The 19,357-nt window shown below is 39.4% G+C and overlaps 1 protein-coding gene across 11 annotated transcripts in view; it reads left to right on the forward strand.

The window, feature by feature from the left end:
- Positions 1 to 17,374: 17,374 nt before the first annotated feature.
- Positions 17,375 to 19,357, forward strand: part of DYNC1I2 (dynein cytoplasmic 1 intermediate chain 2) — a 57,013-nt gene continuing 55,030 nt past the window's right edge. For 2 of the 11 annotated variants that reach the window (XM_046019146.1, XM_046019154.1), the window contains exons 1-2: positions 17,376 to 17,695; positions 19,213 to 19,329. In XM_046019146.1, coding sequence (XP_045875102.1) covers positions 19,222 to 19,329 — 108 coding nt within the window. In that variant the 5' untranslated portion in view covers positions 17,376 to 17,695; positions 19,213 to 19,221. Of the gene's footprint in view, positions 17,696 to 19,212; positions 19,330 to 19,357 lie in introns of all 11 variants that reach the window. The other 9 variants (XM_046019145.1, XM_046019148.1, XM_046019147.1 and 6 more) reach the window with 7 other exon arrangements.

Raw genomic sequence — 19,357 nt, forward strand, 5'->3', positions numbered from 1 at the left:
TAGCAGTTTCATCAGGTAGGATTATGTCATTATTACAAGCTTAAATTGTGTAGTTTGTATAAAAGACTAAAGGAAATCCAGAGACATGAACATGTGGTAACAAACATTCACTGAATACGTACAAGATGCAAGGCACATGTAAGATGCCTTAAGTCTGATGTCTGGATGGGTTAATTTCAATGATCTGATAGTGTAAAGGAAAGATGGAAAAAAGAGAAAGACAGTTGCCTCTTCATAAGAGCCTTACATATTCATCAGATGTGAATTAAAATGGAATTTAGGGTGTGTGCTCTGTTTTAATTGTTTTGCAGAATATTCCATTTAAAGTAGCAATCACTTTTTAAAGTATGGCTGAGCATGGACCTCAACCTTTTAAGTTGAAAGCAAATGACTCAACTCCATCCATTCCTCCACACCACTGAACATGCAGGGACACAAAGACACACACCTGGACTGACCTAGCCAGCCTACTGGAGTGCTGGGTAGAAGTTTGGACACTGAAAGTATCTGGCATGATGCACATTAGCCTGGTTGAGTTTTATTTATTTATTTGACAGAGAGAGAATACAAGCAGGGGGAGCAGGAGAAGGAGAAGCAGGCTCCCTGTTGAGCAGGGAGACCAATGTGGGGCTCCATCCCAGGACCCTGGAGTCATGACTGAGCTGAAGGCAGATGCTTAACCAACTGAGCCACCCAGGGACACCCGCATCCCCCCGGTTGAGTTTTAATTATGTGAACAAGTATGTTCAAATCTCTTCATGAAAACATGTTCTCTCTGAGCCATTGATACATGCCACCTGAAAGCTAAACAGAGACAGAACAATTGTTCTAGTCCCCTAAAGTAATCTGTTGAGTCAGATATTTGATTTCCTCTCATTAAGTAGAGTTTGGTCTAGGAGCTCTAGAAATTACGTATTTGGATGCAAACTTACACCAAAGAGCAGAACTGAGTATTGACTCCTCCCTATTAAACAAGATTAACCCTTCCCATGAGGATAAGGCAAGACTTTCAAAGTCACCTTGATTAAATCCTCCTAAAACAATTCTACCTCAAAAGCAATGAAAAAAAAAAAAATGCTCACCTGTGCATCCCTTTTCCATGCTAAGGATAGATCTTGCTATGTTTTTGCTTTTCTTTGCAATAAGCATCTCCAGTTGTCTTGCCTGCGAGTATTCACCAGACATATAATCTTTCCTCTGAGAATCTGAACTATTGTTAGTGATTAGAATTCCAAGGCAAACATGCCAAGAAATGACTACAAGGGCATGATTATCCTATAAGAATGTTCTTCAGTTGTTAACTATTTCTCACATTTGGCCTTAGCATCAACAAAAGCTTCTTCCCTTCCCTCTGTAGGAAGTTGCAGTAGTGTTTTCACTGGCTCCAGTTGCCAGGGCTAGTAGGTACCCTCAGTGCCAGGAGTCCTACTACAGTGCCAAGAGTATGGAGTTTTTTTAAAAAGAGGAGTGTGGGTTTTTAAAAATGACATTAAACAATGACATTGTAAAATTTACAAACTCCACTATGTAAATCAAGACATTCCTTGTATGGCCTTTCCCTGGTTGCAAGTTCTTCTGGTTTACAGTAAATAGAGGAGAAAGAAAAATGAATCCTTCATCCTGACTGCTTTGTCTCATATGCCATTTGAAGAGACATGTCATGCATTGACAGAACAACCTTTTTTTCCCTTTGCATACTCCAGACTTGAAAAGAGAAACTACGCCAAAATCCAAGGAAATAGGAGAAAAAAATCAGAAGATGACAGAGGTCAGTAAATGTATTAAAGGATTAAGGGCCAAGGAGGAAAGAAAAGAATTCTAAAAGACACTCAGTTCATTAGATTAGATTGTTTAAGCAAGTCAGCAAAGCAATGGGCTTGGGGAGCTCTAGGGTTTTTGTTTTGTAATTTTTTAAGTTATTAGCCTCTTATGATTAACCCATAGAGCATATACAGTTTCAACTTCTTAAAATGAAAAAGACTCAAGGTCAGGAAATATTATATAAGGTCAGGAAATATTATATAAGGGAATACTTTGGTTAAGACAGTCAGGACTTGAATAATATCTCCCTCTGTTTCTCAGGATAACAAATCTACCTTGGATACAGGGTTTTAATTATACTCTATAGTATTTCTTTCGGGATACTTGAAGGGGAAAAATGTTGAAAAAAAATTTTTAAGTAACTTTGCTGGAGTGAACTAAATGAATGGCAATAAACCTTTAGGAGAATTTTCCAGAAAAAAGAAATTTTTAAGAAAGAAATTTTCGGGATGCCTGGGTGGCTCAGTTGGTTGAACAGCTGCCTTTGCCTCAGATCATGATCCCAGGGTCCTGGGATGGAGCCTCCTGCCAGGCTCCTTGCTCAGCAGGGAGCCTGCTGTTCCTTTTGCCTGCAGCTCCCTCTGCTTGTGTTGTCTCTGTCAGATATAAACAAAATCTTAAAAAAAAAAAAAGGAAATTTTAAAGATTAAATTCTGAACTAAGAAAGCAGTATAATCTATTTTAAATTAGCATTTCATAATAAAGTAAGTATAAAAAGCAAGGATTTTATATTGTTTTCCTAGCTGCTGAAGATCCTGTTCAGTTCACTGAAATACTAAGGAGTAAAGGAGCTAATGTTATAGAGTCCCTACTGTGTGATTGACAGAGTTTGTACTATGTTGTGGGCACTGTGTGGTCATTTACAGTGTGTATAAACTTCAACTAGGTACTAATACCCTCATTTTTCAGATGAGAAAACTGTGGTTCAGAGAGGTGAAGCAATTTTGTCTGAGAGCATATAATTTGTAACTGACAGGACCCAAAAAAAAAAAAAAAAATCCAGATCTATCTTAGTCCAAAGCATATCATAATCCCCTCTCCCCTGCACTGTGCCCTCAGAGAGTTAGCTGTCTAATGGTAGATAGGACAAATCCTCAAAAACATATAACCAAATTAATACTATTTTTAAATGATTTTATTTTTATTTATTGACAGAGAAAGCACAAGCAGGGGGAGCAGAGAGGGAGTGAGAAGCAGACTCCTTGCTGAGCAGGGTGGCCCAACACGGGAGTCAATCCCAGGACCCTGGGAACATGACCCAAGCCAAAGGCAGATGCGTAACCATCTGAGCCACCCAGGCACCCCCAAATTAATACTATTAATACCTTTAGAGATGACTGCCTGGGTACTTCAAAGGAGAGACAGAGAGATCATTGGGTTGGAAATGGCAAGCCTAGCCTCAGCCTTGTGAGTAGAGTGTGGTTGGAATAACTTGTACAGCAGAGTGGCAACTTCCCCACCAAAACCCTTCAACCCTCCCTTAGGGTCCTGCTGACCGGTAGACACACATCTGATTAGGACACGAGAGCTAGTTACATCTCCCTGAAAAAAGGCTACGTCTGGCACTTTCCTGACTTCTACTATGGATACCTCCCTGCTCTGGTTCTTGACTGGCTCCCCGGCTGTCTCCATCTTCTCTGCTTGTGACCTTTCTCACTAGTGCCAACCTCTTCAGTTTATTCTCAGTTCCTCAAACACTCCAAGCTCTTTCTCACCCGCCCTCCCATTTTCAGGCTTTTATACATGCCTGTACTTGCAATGTTCTTCAGCACTGCAGTGTGCTCCCATACATTCTCTCCACCCCTCTCCTCTATCCGTCGGGATACTTAGATGGACTCCCCAGAAATGGACCCTGTCTGGTTTAAACCTAAGAGAAATGCACTGGAGTATATTGAGTGGTTCATAGAATTTCCAGGAAGGCTGGAGTACCAGGTTGGAGAACAAGAAACAAAGCAAAGGTAGACAAACAGACCTGCAGGCAGTGTCATGCCCAGAACTAGTCTGAAGAGGACTCTGTTGCCTTTGCCTCTGAAGGCAAAGCTCTCTTACACAAAGGAATTCTGGAGTCATGGCTCCAGAAACTGCATGTTGCTACTATAGACATTGCCACCAAAAGAAATTCTTGGCTCTGCTTCAATGGTATCAATGGCTCCTGATCACTGCCTTGGGCAGGTAACCCTGTTTGTCAAAGCCTGGGTCATGCATCTAAACTGAAATGCAAGGAAGACTAGGAAAGTGAGTTAGTGGGGCTTTGGAGAAGTCTGCTTCTCACCAAGACTCACATAGTGAGAAGGTCTTAAAAGGGGTTCAGGTGCCTACTAGCCAAAAAATTCCACTCCTTTCCTGATTGCCTTTTCAAGGCTGGCCACATTACAGTTCTGGTCTTTGTACTAACCCCTCAAAGGCTTTCCCTTGACCACCTTATCCTAAAAGATCTTCAGTCTGTTGTTATCTACACCAGGTTTGTTCCTTCATAGAACTTATCACAGTTGATCATTACTTATTCAGACTATATTGTTCAGGAGTACAGGGACCTTGACTGTATTGTTGACAATGTTTCCTGGTACCCAAGGACCATGCCTGACACAGAGCACTCTTAGTAAATAGTTGTTGAGTGAATGAATAAATGCGTTAATACTTAGAAGGCAGAGACTTTGGCTGCTTAATTTTCTTTAGATTAAATGTAGCTTATGTGCTATTATAGGCCAAGTGTTTTCCTTCTTTTTAAAAAAAGATTTTACTTATTTATTTGGGCAGGGGGAGAGATGGCAAGAGAGAGGGGAGCCCAACGTGGGGCTCGATCCCAGGACCCTGGGATTGTGACCTGAGCTAAAGGCAGATGCTTAACTGACTGAGCCACCCAGGTGCCCCCCCAAGTGTTTTCTTATACAGAATTTTGTAATTGGTATCTGGAAATGGCATTAGTAACTAATGGCTTTCCAGCTGTGTCATTATACCTTTCTGGAATGTCTTCCCCGCCATTATTACATTGTTGTTGAGCCCCTTAATGGCGCCTTACTTGATGCTTTTATCAGTTGCAGCAGCTCAGTCAATATGTCTTTAATTCACCATTAGCTTTAGAATAATGAGTGTAGCCACTGAGGCGCCACTTCCAACAAGCTGGCTCCTGGCCTGTGCCTCTGAACTTCGAACATCAGCTAATACTTCTCCACCACAGAATCTGAGACCTTGACTTCTAGGGTCTTGTCTGATAGATTTTTGCATTTTCCATAATGTTCAACATAGGTCTGGACATGACACACAGTTTTACTCGGTGAATGTTGACTGCATGGGGCTAGCGGCTATTTTAAAATTCTAAATGTGTGTGGGTTCTATCACCACATTTACTGTACTGCCCTGCAGACACTGTCTACAGGAACTGCAGCTCCCTCCCTATCCCACCTGGGACCCCAGGAAGTCTAGAGCTTACACCAAAGGGGCTTTAAAGGATCCTTTTCCCATTCACAAAATTGTGTGCAATATTTTGTGTGTAGGTGACTTTATCCAAGGAGAGGTTGCATTTTCCATCCATTTTTCTTTCTTTTTTTTTTTTTTTATTTATTTGACAGAGAGAGATCACAAGTAGGCAGAGAGGCAGGCAGAGAGAGTGAGAGGGAAGCAGGCTCCCTGCCGAGCAGAGAGCCCGATGCGGGACTCGATCCCAGGACCCTGAGATCATGACCTGAGCCGAAGGCAGCGGCTTAAACCACTGAGCCACCCAGGCGCCCCTCCATCCATTTTTCTAATGAGTTAAAAAAGTTGAAGAATTACTGCTCCCAAAGGTTTCTAAATCTCAAATTGTCTGTTGGAAGTATGGGTAGAGAAAGATTCTCCCTACATGCATACTTCCTCTATTCCTGTATTCCCTGGAAAAGTCATCACGGTAGTAACAGTAATAATCATAAACATAAACATCATTGGACACTTACTCTGTGATAGTCACTTTTCTAAATACTTTTCATGTATTTCTTTTTTCTTTCCTTACTTCACCCTGAAACCCTATGAAATAGAGAAGTCAGCTACCAAAAATCTGTTTTAAAATATAAATTAGAACATGTAACACCTTGGGTTAAAAATGCATCACTGATTCTCTGTTGCCGTCAAGATAACTCCCAGACTCATTAGCATTCATAATGTGGGCCTTGACTCAGCATCTACCACTTTTGCACAGTGCACAGCTCCAAGAGGTGGACTATGGACCAGAGCCCTAGGGACCCAAATGGCAGTAGTTTCCACTTTTGTTTTTAAACAGCAGAACCTTTTATTTTTTTTCCCTAACAAAATTGTTATTAACCCCAATATGCAAGATAGGTAAGACCAGCATTTTCTCAGCATGGATTTATTTCACACATTCAGCTTTATAACATTTAACATTTACTTCTTATATAAGTTAATCAAACAGCACACTTTGGTAAACACAGACATTTGAAAGTGGGGTTAATGGGGTTAATTGTAGTTTTTATGGCAATGTAGACACCAAAGAAATTTGAATCAGAAGCTTATGGCCTTTCTAAAAATACTCATACAGAATTCAGGGATTCTATGGAACACAGTTTGACAAACACTGTCTCCGCATCAAGTTCTTCCCACAAGGCAAGGCTCTCTGAGACTTAACTGTCCAAAAGCTGCTAAAGATGCCATTTTCTTTGATGTCACATTTCCTATTATATGGATGATATCATGCTTTCTAAGAGTATTTGGATCTTTCTGAAGGGTTTTTATATCCACACCCATGTGAACACCTTTCTCTCTAGGACCATTTAACTCTTCTTTGCCAGCTTCTCCTCTGGGTCCTGCTGTCTCACCACCTAGAGCCATTCACTGTTGACTTATTAGCTAATTTCCCCTTAGTTTTTTCCCTCTGTAGAACTGTTGAAGTCACACCTTCTATGTAAACTTGTATTTTTATATTTTTCACTTGCCATTATAACAAGGGGTTTTCTCGCATCATCAGCTCTTCCAAAACATAATTTCAGCAGTGGTAAATGTTTCTGCCATGTTGCCTATGCCACAGTTGACTCCCATTATTCTCTATAGTTGGACATCCAGATTTCTTCTAAATTGTTCACAATTATTTTTAAAGGTCATGAAAATGTTTGTAAATATTCTTTTTAAAATTATTTTCTGTAAGATGTAATTATTTATAAATAATTTTATAATTATTTTTGCTCAAGGTGTTGAGCAAACTGTTAAATGATGCAAACATTTTTCAAGCACTGAAAATTATCCTAAAAGGTGCAACAACAGCATGTACACTTATTGAAAGCAGGTAAGAATATCTGTCCACCGGTTGAGGCCTAGAAGTTTTAAATAGTTTCTAATGTGAGAGCTACAAATTTAAATTTATTTAATTTATAAATAAATAAGTAATTAATTATTTATTATAAATAAATAATTTAATTGTTTAAATTTGCATAGGTTCACTACTAGGAATTGTTATTTTCACACATATTAACCATTTGTAGGTACTCTATTGCAAACTGTCTTTTTCTTTGCCTATTTGTTTCTGAGTATACTAATAATTTTTCTCTGATTTCCATTAGTTCTCTGAATGTCACAAAATGATTTATAAGTAGTACATTCACTGATTTTAATCCAAATGTTTTGCTACACAGCTGCATGAAAACAGTCTATCAGGGTCACTCCTAATCTTCCTTGTTTACTTTGTCCCAATGAGAAAAGCAAGATTCCAGATTGTGACATCTGAACTATTAGAATTGTAAACCTGTGAGGTCCAAGGTAGTAAGTACTACTATAATTACAATGTAATCCATCCAAACTTCAACGACTATTTCTTGAGAGCTCATCATGGGCTGGACATAGGTCTTAGGGCCGGGGACCCAACTGCACCAAGCACAGTAGGGGCCTGTGCCCCTGCAATTTATTGTCTCCACTCAGGTACCTTGATAGTCCAGGATACACCTGCAAGCAGCCAAACCGATGACACAAATACTGTTCTTTTAAAATTGTGCAGTTATTCAGAGAAAAGCTTCATAGGCAGTAAGTTAAAATGATGAGGGGGCAATTGGTGAGAGAGATACGGATGGCACCCAGTGATAGCTGATGTGATAACATCTCTGGGCCCAAAGTCCTAGAAACTGACAGTTGGGGTCATCTAACTCCACCTGTTCTTCATTTCTATTCCAGACTCTAAGGTTAATAGGGTCAGGGAAATATAAGGACTGGGGGACCCGTACCTCTTTGGCTCTGCCTAAAGTCACCTGTAATGCTGATCCAGTTCCCACCTTATATCTTCTAGCAACTTTGGTTAGGACATGTGTGACCAAGTCCCTGCCTGCCATCCCAATTCTGGGAACATACCTCTCATCTATGTTTCCACCCCTGGCTTCCTTCATCACTCCCTAATTTTCTCCCTATCCTCTTAGTTCTCTGGGCCCAGGGCTTGGTTGGACTTTGCCCTGTGGCTGGATTCTCATTTTCCTGTTGCAGAAGACCACCTGCCTGCACAGATGCTAGCTAGTTATGCCTGCTGGAGCCTGCTCACACAGCCTCAGAGATCCCTTTTCATGGCCTGCAGAAAATATTTAGGAAATGGAATCCAATGATGAGAGATGAAATCTGAAAAGGATGATTTGGCAGGATTGTGCTTGGATAACTGGAGGAATGATGGTTTCTTTCAGTGAGACTGGGCACAGGGGAGTTAGCAGGCTTACTGGGAAAAATGACAGCTCAGTTTTGAACATGTTGAATTTGAGGTGCCTGTAGGATCTCCAGAAGATATCCAGCTTCCAGAGAGTTGGATGTATGGCTGGAGAGCTCAGGAGAGTGTTATGTTGCCTAAATATTTCCTGGTATATAAATATCTATATTTGTATGTTATGTATTTATTATATTTATACATACACAGAGACATTTTTATTTATTTTATGAGAGAAAAAGAGAGTGCATGTGCAAGAGTTGGGGGAGGAGCAGAGGGAGAGGAAGAGACAGAATCCTAAACAGACTCCATACTCAGGGCAGAACCCGATGCAGGGCTCGATCTCAGGACCGCGAGATCATGACCTGAGCCAAAATCACGAGGCAGATGCTCATCCAACTGAGCCACCCAGGCGCCCCCACACAGACAACATTTTAAAAGCTAAGCTTCTGTCAGTGATCAAGATTTCTGGAAAGATCACTGAACAAACCAAAGTTCTTCTCTCATTATGCAAATCTGTACATGTTGTTAATCAACAGTTCTGTATAATTAGAAGCTCATTTCCATGTTAATGTAGAAAGTCATAACCATGCTGAAATTTGCCTAAAGTCAGTAAGGTCAAATGTTGAATAGATATTTATTCAAAGAGGAATGTTACAGGTCAAGACTTTGAACCTGAAAATTAATCAATCTGGGTCTGATTTGAACCTCACACAGGGTTTGTGGTTGTTTAACAATGTTTTGCCTGCCAACCAGTTATTGTTTTCCTTGCTTACATTAGAAAGACAACACATTGCATACCCAATAGTAACTTTAAAAGAATAATACAAGATCGATCCTACCACAAGAAACCAAATCAATACCAGAAATTCTGGGGGTGAAAGAGTATCTCCCTACCACACTTGGAGGGGTACATACTCCTTTAACGGGGTCCTCATAATTCCCATTACAGTTAATGGGAGTTGCATGTGTGTATCAGGAGGCATGCAAGCCTTGCTTTCTCTGTCAGAAAAATGATTCCTTTTGTGTTGATCTTCTAGCTGTGTTTTCATTCTACCTTTTAAAACCATTACACCTAACGGAGTTTTGAGTGCATTATAGGTAACTTTAAGAAGCCATCATTATCTCCTCTCTCTTAACCACATAATAGGGGGTAGAAAAGTGAGAGCACAGTATATACACCACGCTGAGGAGAAGGAACTTGCCTTGAATTTTTGAACCCTCAGCCTATTTTCTGTAATGCTCAGTGGTGAATCACTCTTAAGTGCTCCATAATTCACTAGGATATGTGCTTCCTGCCAAAGGTTACCAGATTACAAAAGTATCCTCAGCTCCGAAGGGACTCATAATTTACCATCACCTTATTTTGACACTAGGAAAGAAAATATGTGCATCAAGACAAGTAGAGGAAATAATGGGGGGAAAAAAAAAACCTGTATTAACAATGCAGCAAACACTCCAAAGGGAAAAATACAGACTAGAACAATAATAAGGATGGTAGTAAAATAATGCTGTTAAATTATGAGGAGAGATTTGCTGGCCACCTCATGAACACTCCCCTGAGTGAAGATAGCTTCTTAAAGAACTTCATTTAGGCATGAGCGGAAATGGGAAAGTTAAGATAGTTCCCAAAGTTGGAAGAAAATAAGTAGTTGTGCCAATGTCTGACAGACAAGGTCAACTACATTTCTTGAAGGTGAAGGAAGTATCTGGAACATTTTAAAAACACAAGTGACTTTGGAAGGAGCTGTTAACATATAAAAGATGAACAATGTAAGGTCACAGAAGCAGGGGTGTAGAACCCTCGTTGAACTTAGACAATCACAGTGAAATTTTAGCAGGTTAACATGTAGAAAAAAATAGAAGAGATACAGTATTTATGAAAAGGTCCTGAGAAATGCTGCATGCTCTTTGCCTGGTAAAAAGGCCATAGGAATGTAGATCTTAAATTTTAGCACATCTCATTTTAGCAAAGTTATAATCAAACAAGTGACATTTTACAGAAGAACACTAAAAATATAATTACCAGAGAGCCTCATGCATTGCTGATGCAGCTGCAATTTTCTTTTTTGTAACATAATTTCATCATAAACTTTGATGAAAATGCATGTCACAAGGTTGTCAACAAACATTTATAAATGCTATAGTTGACTGCCTGGGATAGACTTATTTAAGTCCCTACAAAATTTTGAGATGCTTGGATCACTGAATAGTTTAATACTTTTCTATTCCTTTCAAATTCCTTCCTCTCCTGATTTGGGTGTATCTATCTGTGTATCTTTCTGATGGTTTATATGTTTGTTGGTTGGCTGAAGTGGCACAGTTCAATATGCTACTTTTTTCTTAACTTCTTTTTATTAAATATAGATACAGTAAAGAAGATCCTTCATAAGGGTAGAATTTTTTTTACAGATTATATAAATACATAAAATTTACACACTTTTACAATGTACAATTGTACAATAAATTTTTATAGATTATATAAATTTATGTAACCTACACCCAAGCCAAGATATGTAACATTACCAGCACCCCACAAACCTCCCATGCCACTTTCCAGTCAGTACCCCCATACCTTCACAGCTACTGTTCTGACTTATAGCATTAGATGAGTTTTGCCTTCTTTAAAATTTTATATAAATAAAACGCTGCTGTATGTTCAATGTTACTTTTATAAACTTTCCATAAGTGGGCATATTGAGTTCAAGTATAATTCTGGATAGGAATATGTTCAAGAAATGCATTTTTCTTCTACTTCTACCCTCTTTTACAAACTGTTCTGAGAAGTTTTAAAGTGTAAATCTCCCCAACCATTCCCCTCAAACAAAAACCACTTCAGTACTAATGCTATGACTCTTTAGCTCTGCCAGCTTAAGTAGGGGTAACATAGTGGTTTGAACTAATATCTGGAATAGTGACCTTTTCTTAGCCATTACAGTCTTTCTCATCAATGTTGATAATGAGGTTTTTTTAAGTGTTAAAATGAAATAAACCAAAAACATACATAGGTGTTTTTTTGTGTGCTTTTCTTGTTTACAAATTTCATATTTTTAAAAATATTGAATGGGCCATAGGAGAGTCTTTATTTTACCCTAGGTCCCAAGACAACTAACCTTCTTTTCTAGAAACATTCATTATTAATTCACTTCTTGTGTATCTTTGTGAAAACAGTACACACATGGATATGTTTCTTCATTTTTATACACATGGAATAATACTCAGTAAACTCTCCTGTACTTTACTTTTTCCAATTATAAATTATATTAGAAGTCATTTGCCATCAGCACATAGAGAACCACCATGCTAATTTTAATGGCTTCATAGTATTGCGGTCTATGGCTATACCCTTAGTTACTTAACCAGATTTTAGGATTTGAAAAACAAGTAAGCATCCCTGTTTGGCCAGTGATTCTTTAATCACAATAAGATAGAAATTTTAGGACACTTAAGAGAAAGAGAAAGAGAAAATCCTAAAGAATCTACCAAAAAGCTGTTAAAGCAAATAAATGCAGCAAAGTTGCAGGATACAAGATGAACACACAAAACTTGGCTGGTTTTTTATATACTAGTAATGAACAATCCCAAAAGGAAATTAAGGAACCAATCACATTTATAGTAGCATTTTAAAAAGTAAATGCTTAGGTAAAATTTAACCAAGGAGGGCCAGATTTGTACACTGAAAACAAAACAAAACACTGCTGAAAGAAATCAAAGGGCTAAATAAATGGAAAAATAGTCTGATTATAGATTGGAAGACTTACTACTGTTAAGATAGCGATCTTCCCCAAACAGATCTACAGATTTAATACACTCTCCAGTAACATCCTAATGGCCCTTTCAGGCAAAATAGAAATATTCATCCTAAAATTCATATGGAATTTCAAGGTACCCCAAATAGCCAAAACAATCCTGAAAAAGAACAAAAAAATTGGAGGTCACACACTTCCTGATTGCAAGACTTAATACAAAGCCACAGTAACCAAAACACTTCCATCGTTCTAAAAGTTCCCTTATTGTATGCCCCCTTGGCAGTGAGCCATTCTCTATTTCAGCCCTAGGTGACCACTGATTTGCTTTTGTCATAGTTCTGCCTCGTTTAGGATTTCACAGAAATGCAGTCATACAGTATGTAGTCATTTCTGTCTGGCTTTGACTTTACGTGATGTTTTCAAGATTCATTCATGCCATTACACATATGAGTAGTTCATTCCTCTCTGTTGTTGAGTAGTTTTCCATTGTATGGATATATTACAATTTTATCCATTCACCAGCTGATGGGCATTTGGGTTATTTCCAGGGTTGGTTTTTATTGTTGTTGTTGTTTTGTTTTCCTTTCTTTTCTACAGTTTCATTCTGCAGTGTCAAGTTCTAGGTTTTATTTATCCCATTTATAACTAATTGGAATTCTTGAATTTGTGGATTGGTGATTTTTGCCACTTGTGAAAAAGTGCCTTTTTGGATATTGCCTCTTCTGTCTCCTCTCTCTCCTTCCCTTCTAGAACTTTATTAGATGTTTGTTAAACCTTCTCTTCCTATCCTCCATATTTCTAATATTTCTCCCATATTCCCTTTTTGTCTCTCTGTACTGCCATTCTGGATAATTTCTTTAGTACTACCTTCCAATACAAACATTTTCTCTTCTTGATCTACCCCTAATATTCCTAGGACCCTGGTAAAAAGTGCAAATGAAAGGCCACATCATATAGAAACACATTTAAAAGCCAGAAATTAAACTAACAAAAAATTAAATAAAATATATTCCCTCCTCCTATCTTGACAAAAACCAGGTTTGAATTTAAAATTCTTGGATACTTAGAGCTCTGTCCTATAATATGGTGGCACAGGGAATGCTGACTCCTAACTGCTAACTCCACACCCTTCTCTTTTTATCCTCAGCTCCATTCCATACTGCAACAACCATTGCATGTACATACTTAGACAGCCAACCTACAAATCCAGGTCCCATTATTGTCCCATGAGAGCCATTTCTTGGCCACCCCCTGAAAGTGCAGTTTACCCTCAGGAGGAGAGACCTGGAGAAGAGGTATGCATAAGGAACTGGAAGTAGGCTTGGGACTATTTGAGGTGGGAATTTTGGGGTCCCTGGTGTCAGAGGTATGATCTGTAAGGGGGCATATAGATTTCATACGACTGGCCATATCCTTAGCCATTCACATTCCGTGGGGCAGGATGAAGACCAGAGCAAACTCCAAAGTACAGGACCCAAGGTAAGGGTAGTACTGCTCTCTTTAGTTATGTTCAACTCATCTCTTGAGTCTTTTTTTTCATTTAGTATATTGTTAATTTTCAGATGATCTAGTTGGTTCTTTTAAAAATCTGTTGTTTTAGTCATATTTTTAGTTCTTTTATGTTTTACAATATTTAACCATATTTTTTCTATATCCTGTGTCTTATATCCTAAAATCAGAAGCTTTTGTGGATCTTTTTCTAGTATGTTGTTCTAGTTGGTTGGCTCTTGCTTTTGGTGCCTTCTTTCTTTGTGTGTTTTCTGATTTTTGAGCTCATATTTCTTAAAATTTATCTATGTAGAATTCTTCAAAGTGTTGAATTCTTCAAGGCTTGGAATAAGAGGAGCCCCTCCAAAAAGATTCATGTTTGCTTCTCCTAGGCACCTGAGTACCTGGTAAGTCTGGATAACTTTAAATCAAATTTTCAACCCATGTTTTCATGAACCATCCAGGTACTGAAATTTCAGGCTGAAAAGCCATGTGAGGGCCCACCTGTGATTGCACATTCTCAGAAATTTGCCTCCTCATTCCCATTCCATCAGTGCCAAAGTTGCTAGGCATTTCATCAGGAGAGGGGATAGATTTCTTCCATCAAGGATGTATTGGGAGGTTTCCTTTTGAAATAGCAGTCTAGAGTAGGCCTTGGGCTTTGTCTCTTGTGGTCTCCTGCCTACAAACTATGAAAATTCACCAAGTTAGGCATATGCCATCTGGGTTCCCACCTTCTTTTGTCCTAAGTTCTCTTTACTTTCTTGCCAGCTCATTGAAGCAAGAAGGAATATTTTATCCAGCATTTTAACTTATTTTCCAGAGGAAGATCAATTGGGATACCTAACCCGCTTTATTGCTCTAAAATTCTAGCACAACCTTGACATTTCTCCAGTCTATTTTTTCTAATTCCCACTGCAAATATATTGGCTCATACACAAGTGGTTTCTGGCTCCATCCAAAAGCCTTCCAACTATATTCCCTGCTTCTAGTCTCTACCCTGTCTCTTCTCTCCATCTCCCATCCGTTCAACCAAGCTGTATCAATTAGAATCTCAGCAAGAAACAGAATTCACCCAAAGAGTTCAAATAAAGATAATTTAATGAAAGGACCAGTTACAGAAAGGCTGACATAGGTAAGTGAGCAAATAAGAGTTGATGAGGCACTTGGTAACTAGCTACAGAGAGGATGCTAAGGAGACAAAATGAGAAAATAAAGTTTCTAGAGCCCAGTGAAAGGTAGAGCCATGGAGGAGGGGCCGCTTGCAAGAGCTGTAGCCAGGAATGAATGAAGCTACTTTTGGAGATAGAACATCAGCAGAGGGAACAAGTAGAGAAGAGATGCCAAATTTCACCTTCCGTCTGCCTTCTGATAACCTTGCTTAAGCCTCTCATTAGTTGAACACAACTACAAGGGAGTCATCAAAGAAGCCAAGGTCACTCCCCAGAGGCATAGAGGTTGGCTGGCGAAGAAGGGTAGGAAATGAGTCTGAGGGCCAAAAATACTATCATATCATACTTTCTTCAGACCACTTCCAAATGTCAAATGTCTAGTATGCTAAACTTATACCATCCTCCTATTTAAAATCTGTCAGTGGATTCACATCATCTTCAGGACTCTAAACTAGGATATGTGACTTTGACCCTACTTGTGACTTCATTCCCTGATTCCCTAACTCTTGCCTAGCCTACAGTCATTTCGAATTATTTCCAGATTTTCCAGTAGTCCATGCTGTCATATTATGTACGTTGGTCATATTCCTTCCTCTTCCTAAGGCAACTTTTTGCATCTTCTTTGTTTGGTAAACTTCTATTCAATCTTCTGAAATCAAAGATTGAGCTATGGAATCATCTCCTTCTGAAATTTTTCTTTTCCAGAATGTTTCCATCACTTCCCTACTGAATCTCATTGTAATACTTAGTTGAACTGAGTGTCCTGACAGAGATATGCATTTTAGATCTTACATACAGCACCTAGTACCATTCCTGGCACATGGTAGGCAACCAATAACAAATTTTCAAATTAATAAAAAACTAAATAAAAATTAAAAACAAAATATTACAAAGGAAAAATGTAGTACAGTTATAGGGCTCTTTGAACTTTCAGGTTATGGGGAAAAGTCTTGAAATTGAATTTTCTTTCTCAAATTTATTTCTGATATATTTATCTTTTATATAAGCAGGGTAAGATAAGGAAAAGACTAGGCACAGGCCCAAGGGCTTAGAATTTAAATCCTAAAGGTTAATCCTAGATTTGGGCAATGTCCCTCTAGAATATAAGAAAGACATTGCTTTGGTGTTAGCTTTCTTTCCAAATACTGCTTTATTTAAATAAGATAATTGAAAATGTGTATTGACCCTTAAATTTCTGGCAAATTTATATTCCAATAACTTTTCCTTTTTCGTATATTAAAAAACCTAACAGTTGTGGAAACCATTCTTGCTTCATTTCAATAGTGCAAAATGATTGATTTCAATAGTGTAAAATTCTCCCTTTTCAAAAATTCTTGAGAGAAAATCAAAATGCTACCTACTACACTGCAATGAAGTACTGGAGAATTATTTGCAGTGCTGATAAACATTTATTTATCTTTTTATTTATTCCAACAGTAATCACTTTATTTGTAGACTCAAATGAATATTCCATGTGTACACGATGAAACTTAAAAGATATGGGGATTAGAAGTCTTTATTGCTGGGGTGCGTGGGTGGCTTATTTGGTTGGACCACCTGACTCTAGACTTTAATTTTGACTCAGGTCTTGATCTCAGGGTGTTGAGTTCAGGCCCAGCATTGGGCTCCACGCCTACTTTAAAAAAAAAAAAAAAGTTTTTACTGCGAATTTTCGTAACTGTTAACACTCCAGCTAAGCAGGTTTACAACCGCTCAAGAATACTAGTAAAAACTGAGTAAAGACTTCCAAATCTTTTTTTTTTTCTTTTTTTAAAGATTTTATTTATTTGACAGAGATCACAAGTAGGCAGAGAGGAAGGCAGAGAGAGAGGAGGAAGCAGGCTCCCTGCTGAGCAGAGAGTCCGATGTGGGGCTCTATCCCAGGACCCTGGGATCATGACCTGAGCCGAAGGCAGAGGCTTAACCCACTGAGCCACCCAGGCACCCCCCAGATTTTTTTCTAATTAAACACAAATGGTTACATTTATGACAGAATGGGTTACATTACATTTTCAAAATTTAGTTTTATATTTTAGCTATTGCCGTAGATGCCACATGAAAGCTCTATAAGGCATTTTTTCCTAAAACTGGTGTATATATCCTAAAAAAAAAAAATGTTCTCCATGTGCAGTGAAATACGTTAAGTTCACCACTGGGAAAGAACCCTTCTTAAAATCTGGCCAATGTTGAGTCAAAGATCTTAACATAACACATACGATTTTGTGAGCACTGACCAACGGACTAGAATACGTTAAAGGGAAGTCCTAGAAGCTTCTCTCGGGAATTCTGAACATAGAAGGCCTTGAAGCGGGAAACCGCAAGCCTAGAAAAACACTACACGTCCCGCCATGCTTTGCGACTACCAGCGACCATAACTCCCAGAATGCATTGCTCGTAGCACGCAGGATTCCCTTGTCGCTGGGAATTGTAGTTCTCTCCGGTCGTCTGCATCCGTACAGGCGAGGGCGTATTCTTCCAGTTCTTGGAAAAGTGGAAACACTTAGAGACACTAGACTGAGTGGGTTCATTGTCTTATCTCTCGGTTTCTACTTTACAGAGGTAACTTACGGAGAGGCTGAAATTCACGCAGCAGGGCTCCACCCCTTCTGTCTGGGAGCGACCTAGTTCTGGTGAAGCTGTTTGTCCCTAAGCTCTCGCCGTAGTAGCCGCCGCCCATCCTTCTTTGTGTGCTTCGGGAAGCCGCGGAGCTAGTGGCTGCGACTCTTGGGAGTTGGGAGTGAAAGAGAGGGACGTTATCCGGACGTTGCCGGCGGGTGGACTCTTTATCCCATCGCGCTAGCTGACAGGTGAGTTGACTGTGCTAGCCTCAACGCTTTTCGGCGTTCTGTGTCTCATGTCCGGGCTCAAAGGGCGGTTTGGCAGTTCCTGCTGACAGCGCTGCCCGACCCGGCTCCCGAAGGAGAGGCGGGGAGAGCCAGGTGCGGTGACTCAGGAAGGCCAGGGGAGACGAGACCACTGGTTTCCCTTCTTGACTCACCGGGGAGGATGGCCCGCGGAGCTTCGAAGTTTTCCGGCGCCCAGTGGCTCCCCTCCTAGACGCCCTATCCTGGACCGCGCCCTCTTGGTGGTGACTTCAGGGGAAAAATGACTTCTTTCCACCTTGCCCTCATTTTATAAATAAAAGTCATTCGTACACGGCGTTGACAGCGCCTTCCCTTGCCGGGTATGTTGCAAAGTGCCCGAACGTGGAGGCTGTAGCACAAAATGACAGAGGCTTTCTCTTCCTTGTAGTTTTGAGAAAGTGAACTTGTCAGTCACGGAGCTTCCGGCCTGGGAGGATGAGCTGGTCAGACTTTGCTGTTGGGCTTTGACTAAATATATTTGAATATATTTGATAGTTAATCATGGTAAATTTTGTGTTTTGTGTTTTGCTTCTCCTGAATATTATTACTGTTACATGTCATTTACGGGAATTTTGTCTGACCGCATATTTTTTAAATCAAAAATTTAGGGATGAATGCAAAACTGGTAATAGATTTGCTCTATGTCGTATAACCTAAGAGTTACCTAATGCCAACCCATGTCCTCTGTTTTAAGAGTCTGAGACATGGGGGCGCCTGGGTGGCTCAGTGGGTTGAAGCCTCTGCCTTCAGCTCAGGTCATGGTCCCGGGGTCCTGGGATCGAGCCCCGCATCGGGCTCTCTGCTTGGCGGGGAGCCTGCTTCCCTTCCTCTCTCTCTGCCTGCTTCTCTGCCTACTTGTGATCTCTGTCAAATGAATAAATAAAAAATCTTAAAAAAAAAAAAAAGAGTCTGAGACATTGTGTTAAATCTGGGCATGTGAAGAGCTTACTTGGTGCTAGCTACTTTGTTCAGTTCTGAATATTTATGTACATTTCTTTATAATGTTTTTCAAGACTTAGTAATATATATGCTTCCATAATTAAAAGGTAGAGTTTATATGTTGTCTTTTGATAGCAGTGAACTACATGGCCTCTTGAGACAATTTTCTTCTTGAAGATGTATTTTTTTTTTAATTTTTTTTTTCTTTTTTACAGATAGAGAGAGAGAGAGAGAGAGAGAGAGATTACAAGTAGGCAGAGCAGCAGCCAGAGAGGGGAGGAAGCAGGCTCCCTGCCAAGCAGAGAGCCCGATACGGGGCTCGATCCCAGAGACCCTGAGATCATGACCTGAGCTGAAGGCAGAGGCTTAACCCACTGAGCCACCCAGGCGCCCCTTTTTTTTTTTTTTTTAATTTTTTTTTTCTTTTTTACAGATAGAGAGAGAGAGAGAGATGTATTTTTTAAAAGAGTGCTACTTTTACCAACGTAGTAATGATTGTAAATGATTATATGTTTTTTAAGGTCACAAACATGTCGGACAAAAGTGAATTAAAGGCAGAATTGGAACGAAAGAAGCAGCGGTTGGCCCAAATCAGAGAGGAAAAGAAGAGAAAAGAAGAAGAAAGGAAGAAAAAGGAAGTATGTTTTATTTTTTTAAGTAAACAAT

Source organism: Meles meles, chromosome 9 (genome assembly GCF_922984935.1).
Source record: "Meles meles chromosome 9, mMelMel3.1 paternal haplotype, whole genome shotgun sequence".
Taxonomy (NCBI): domain Eukaryota; kingdom Metazoa; phylum Chordata; class Mammalia; order Carnivora; family Mustelidae; genus Meles; species Meles meles.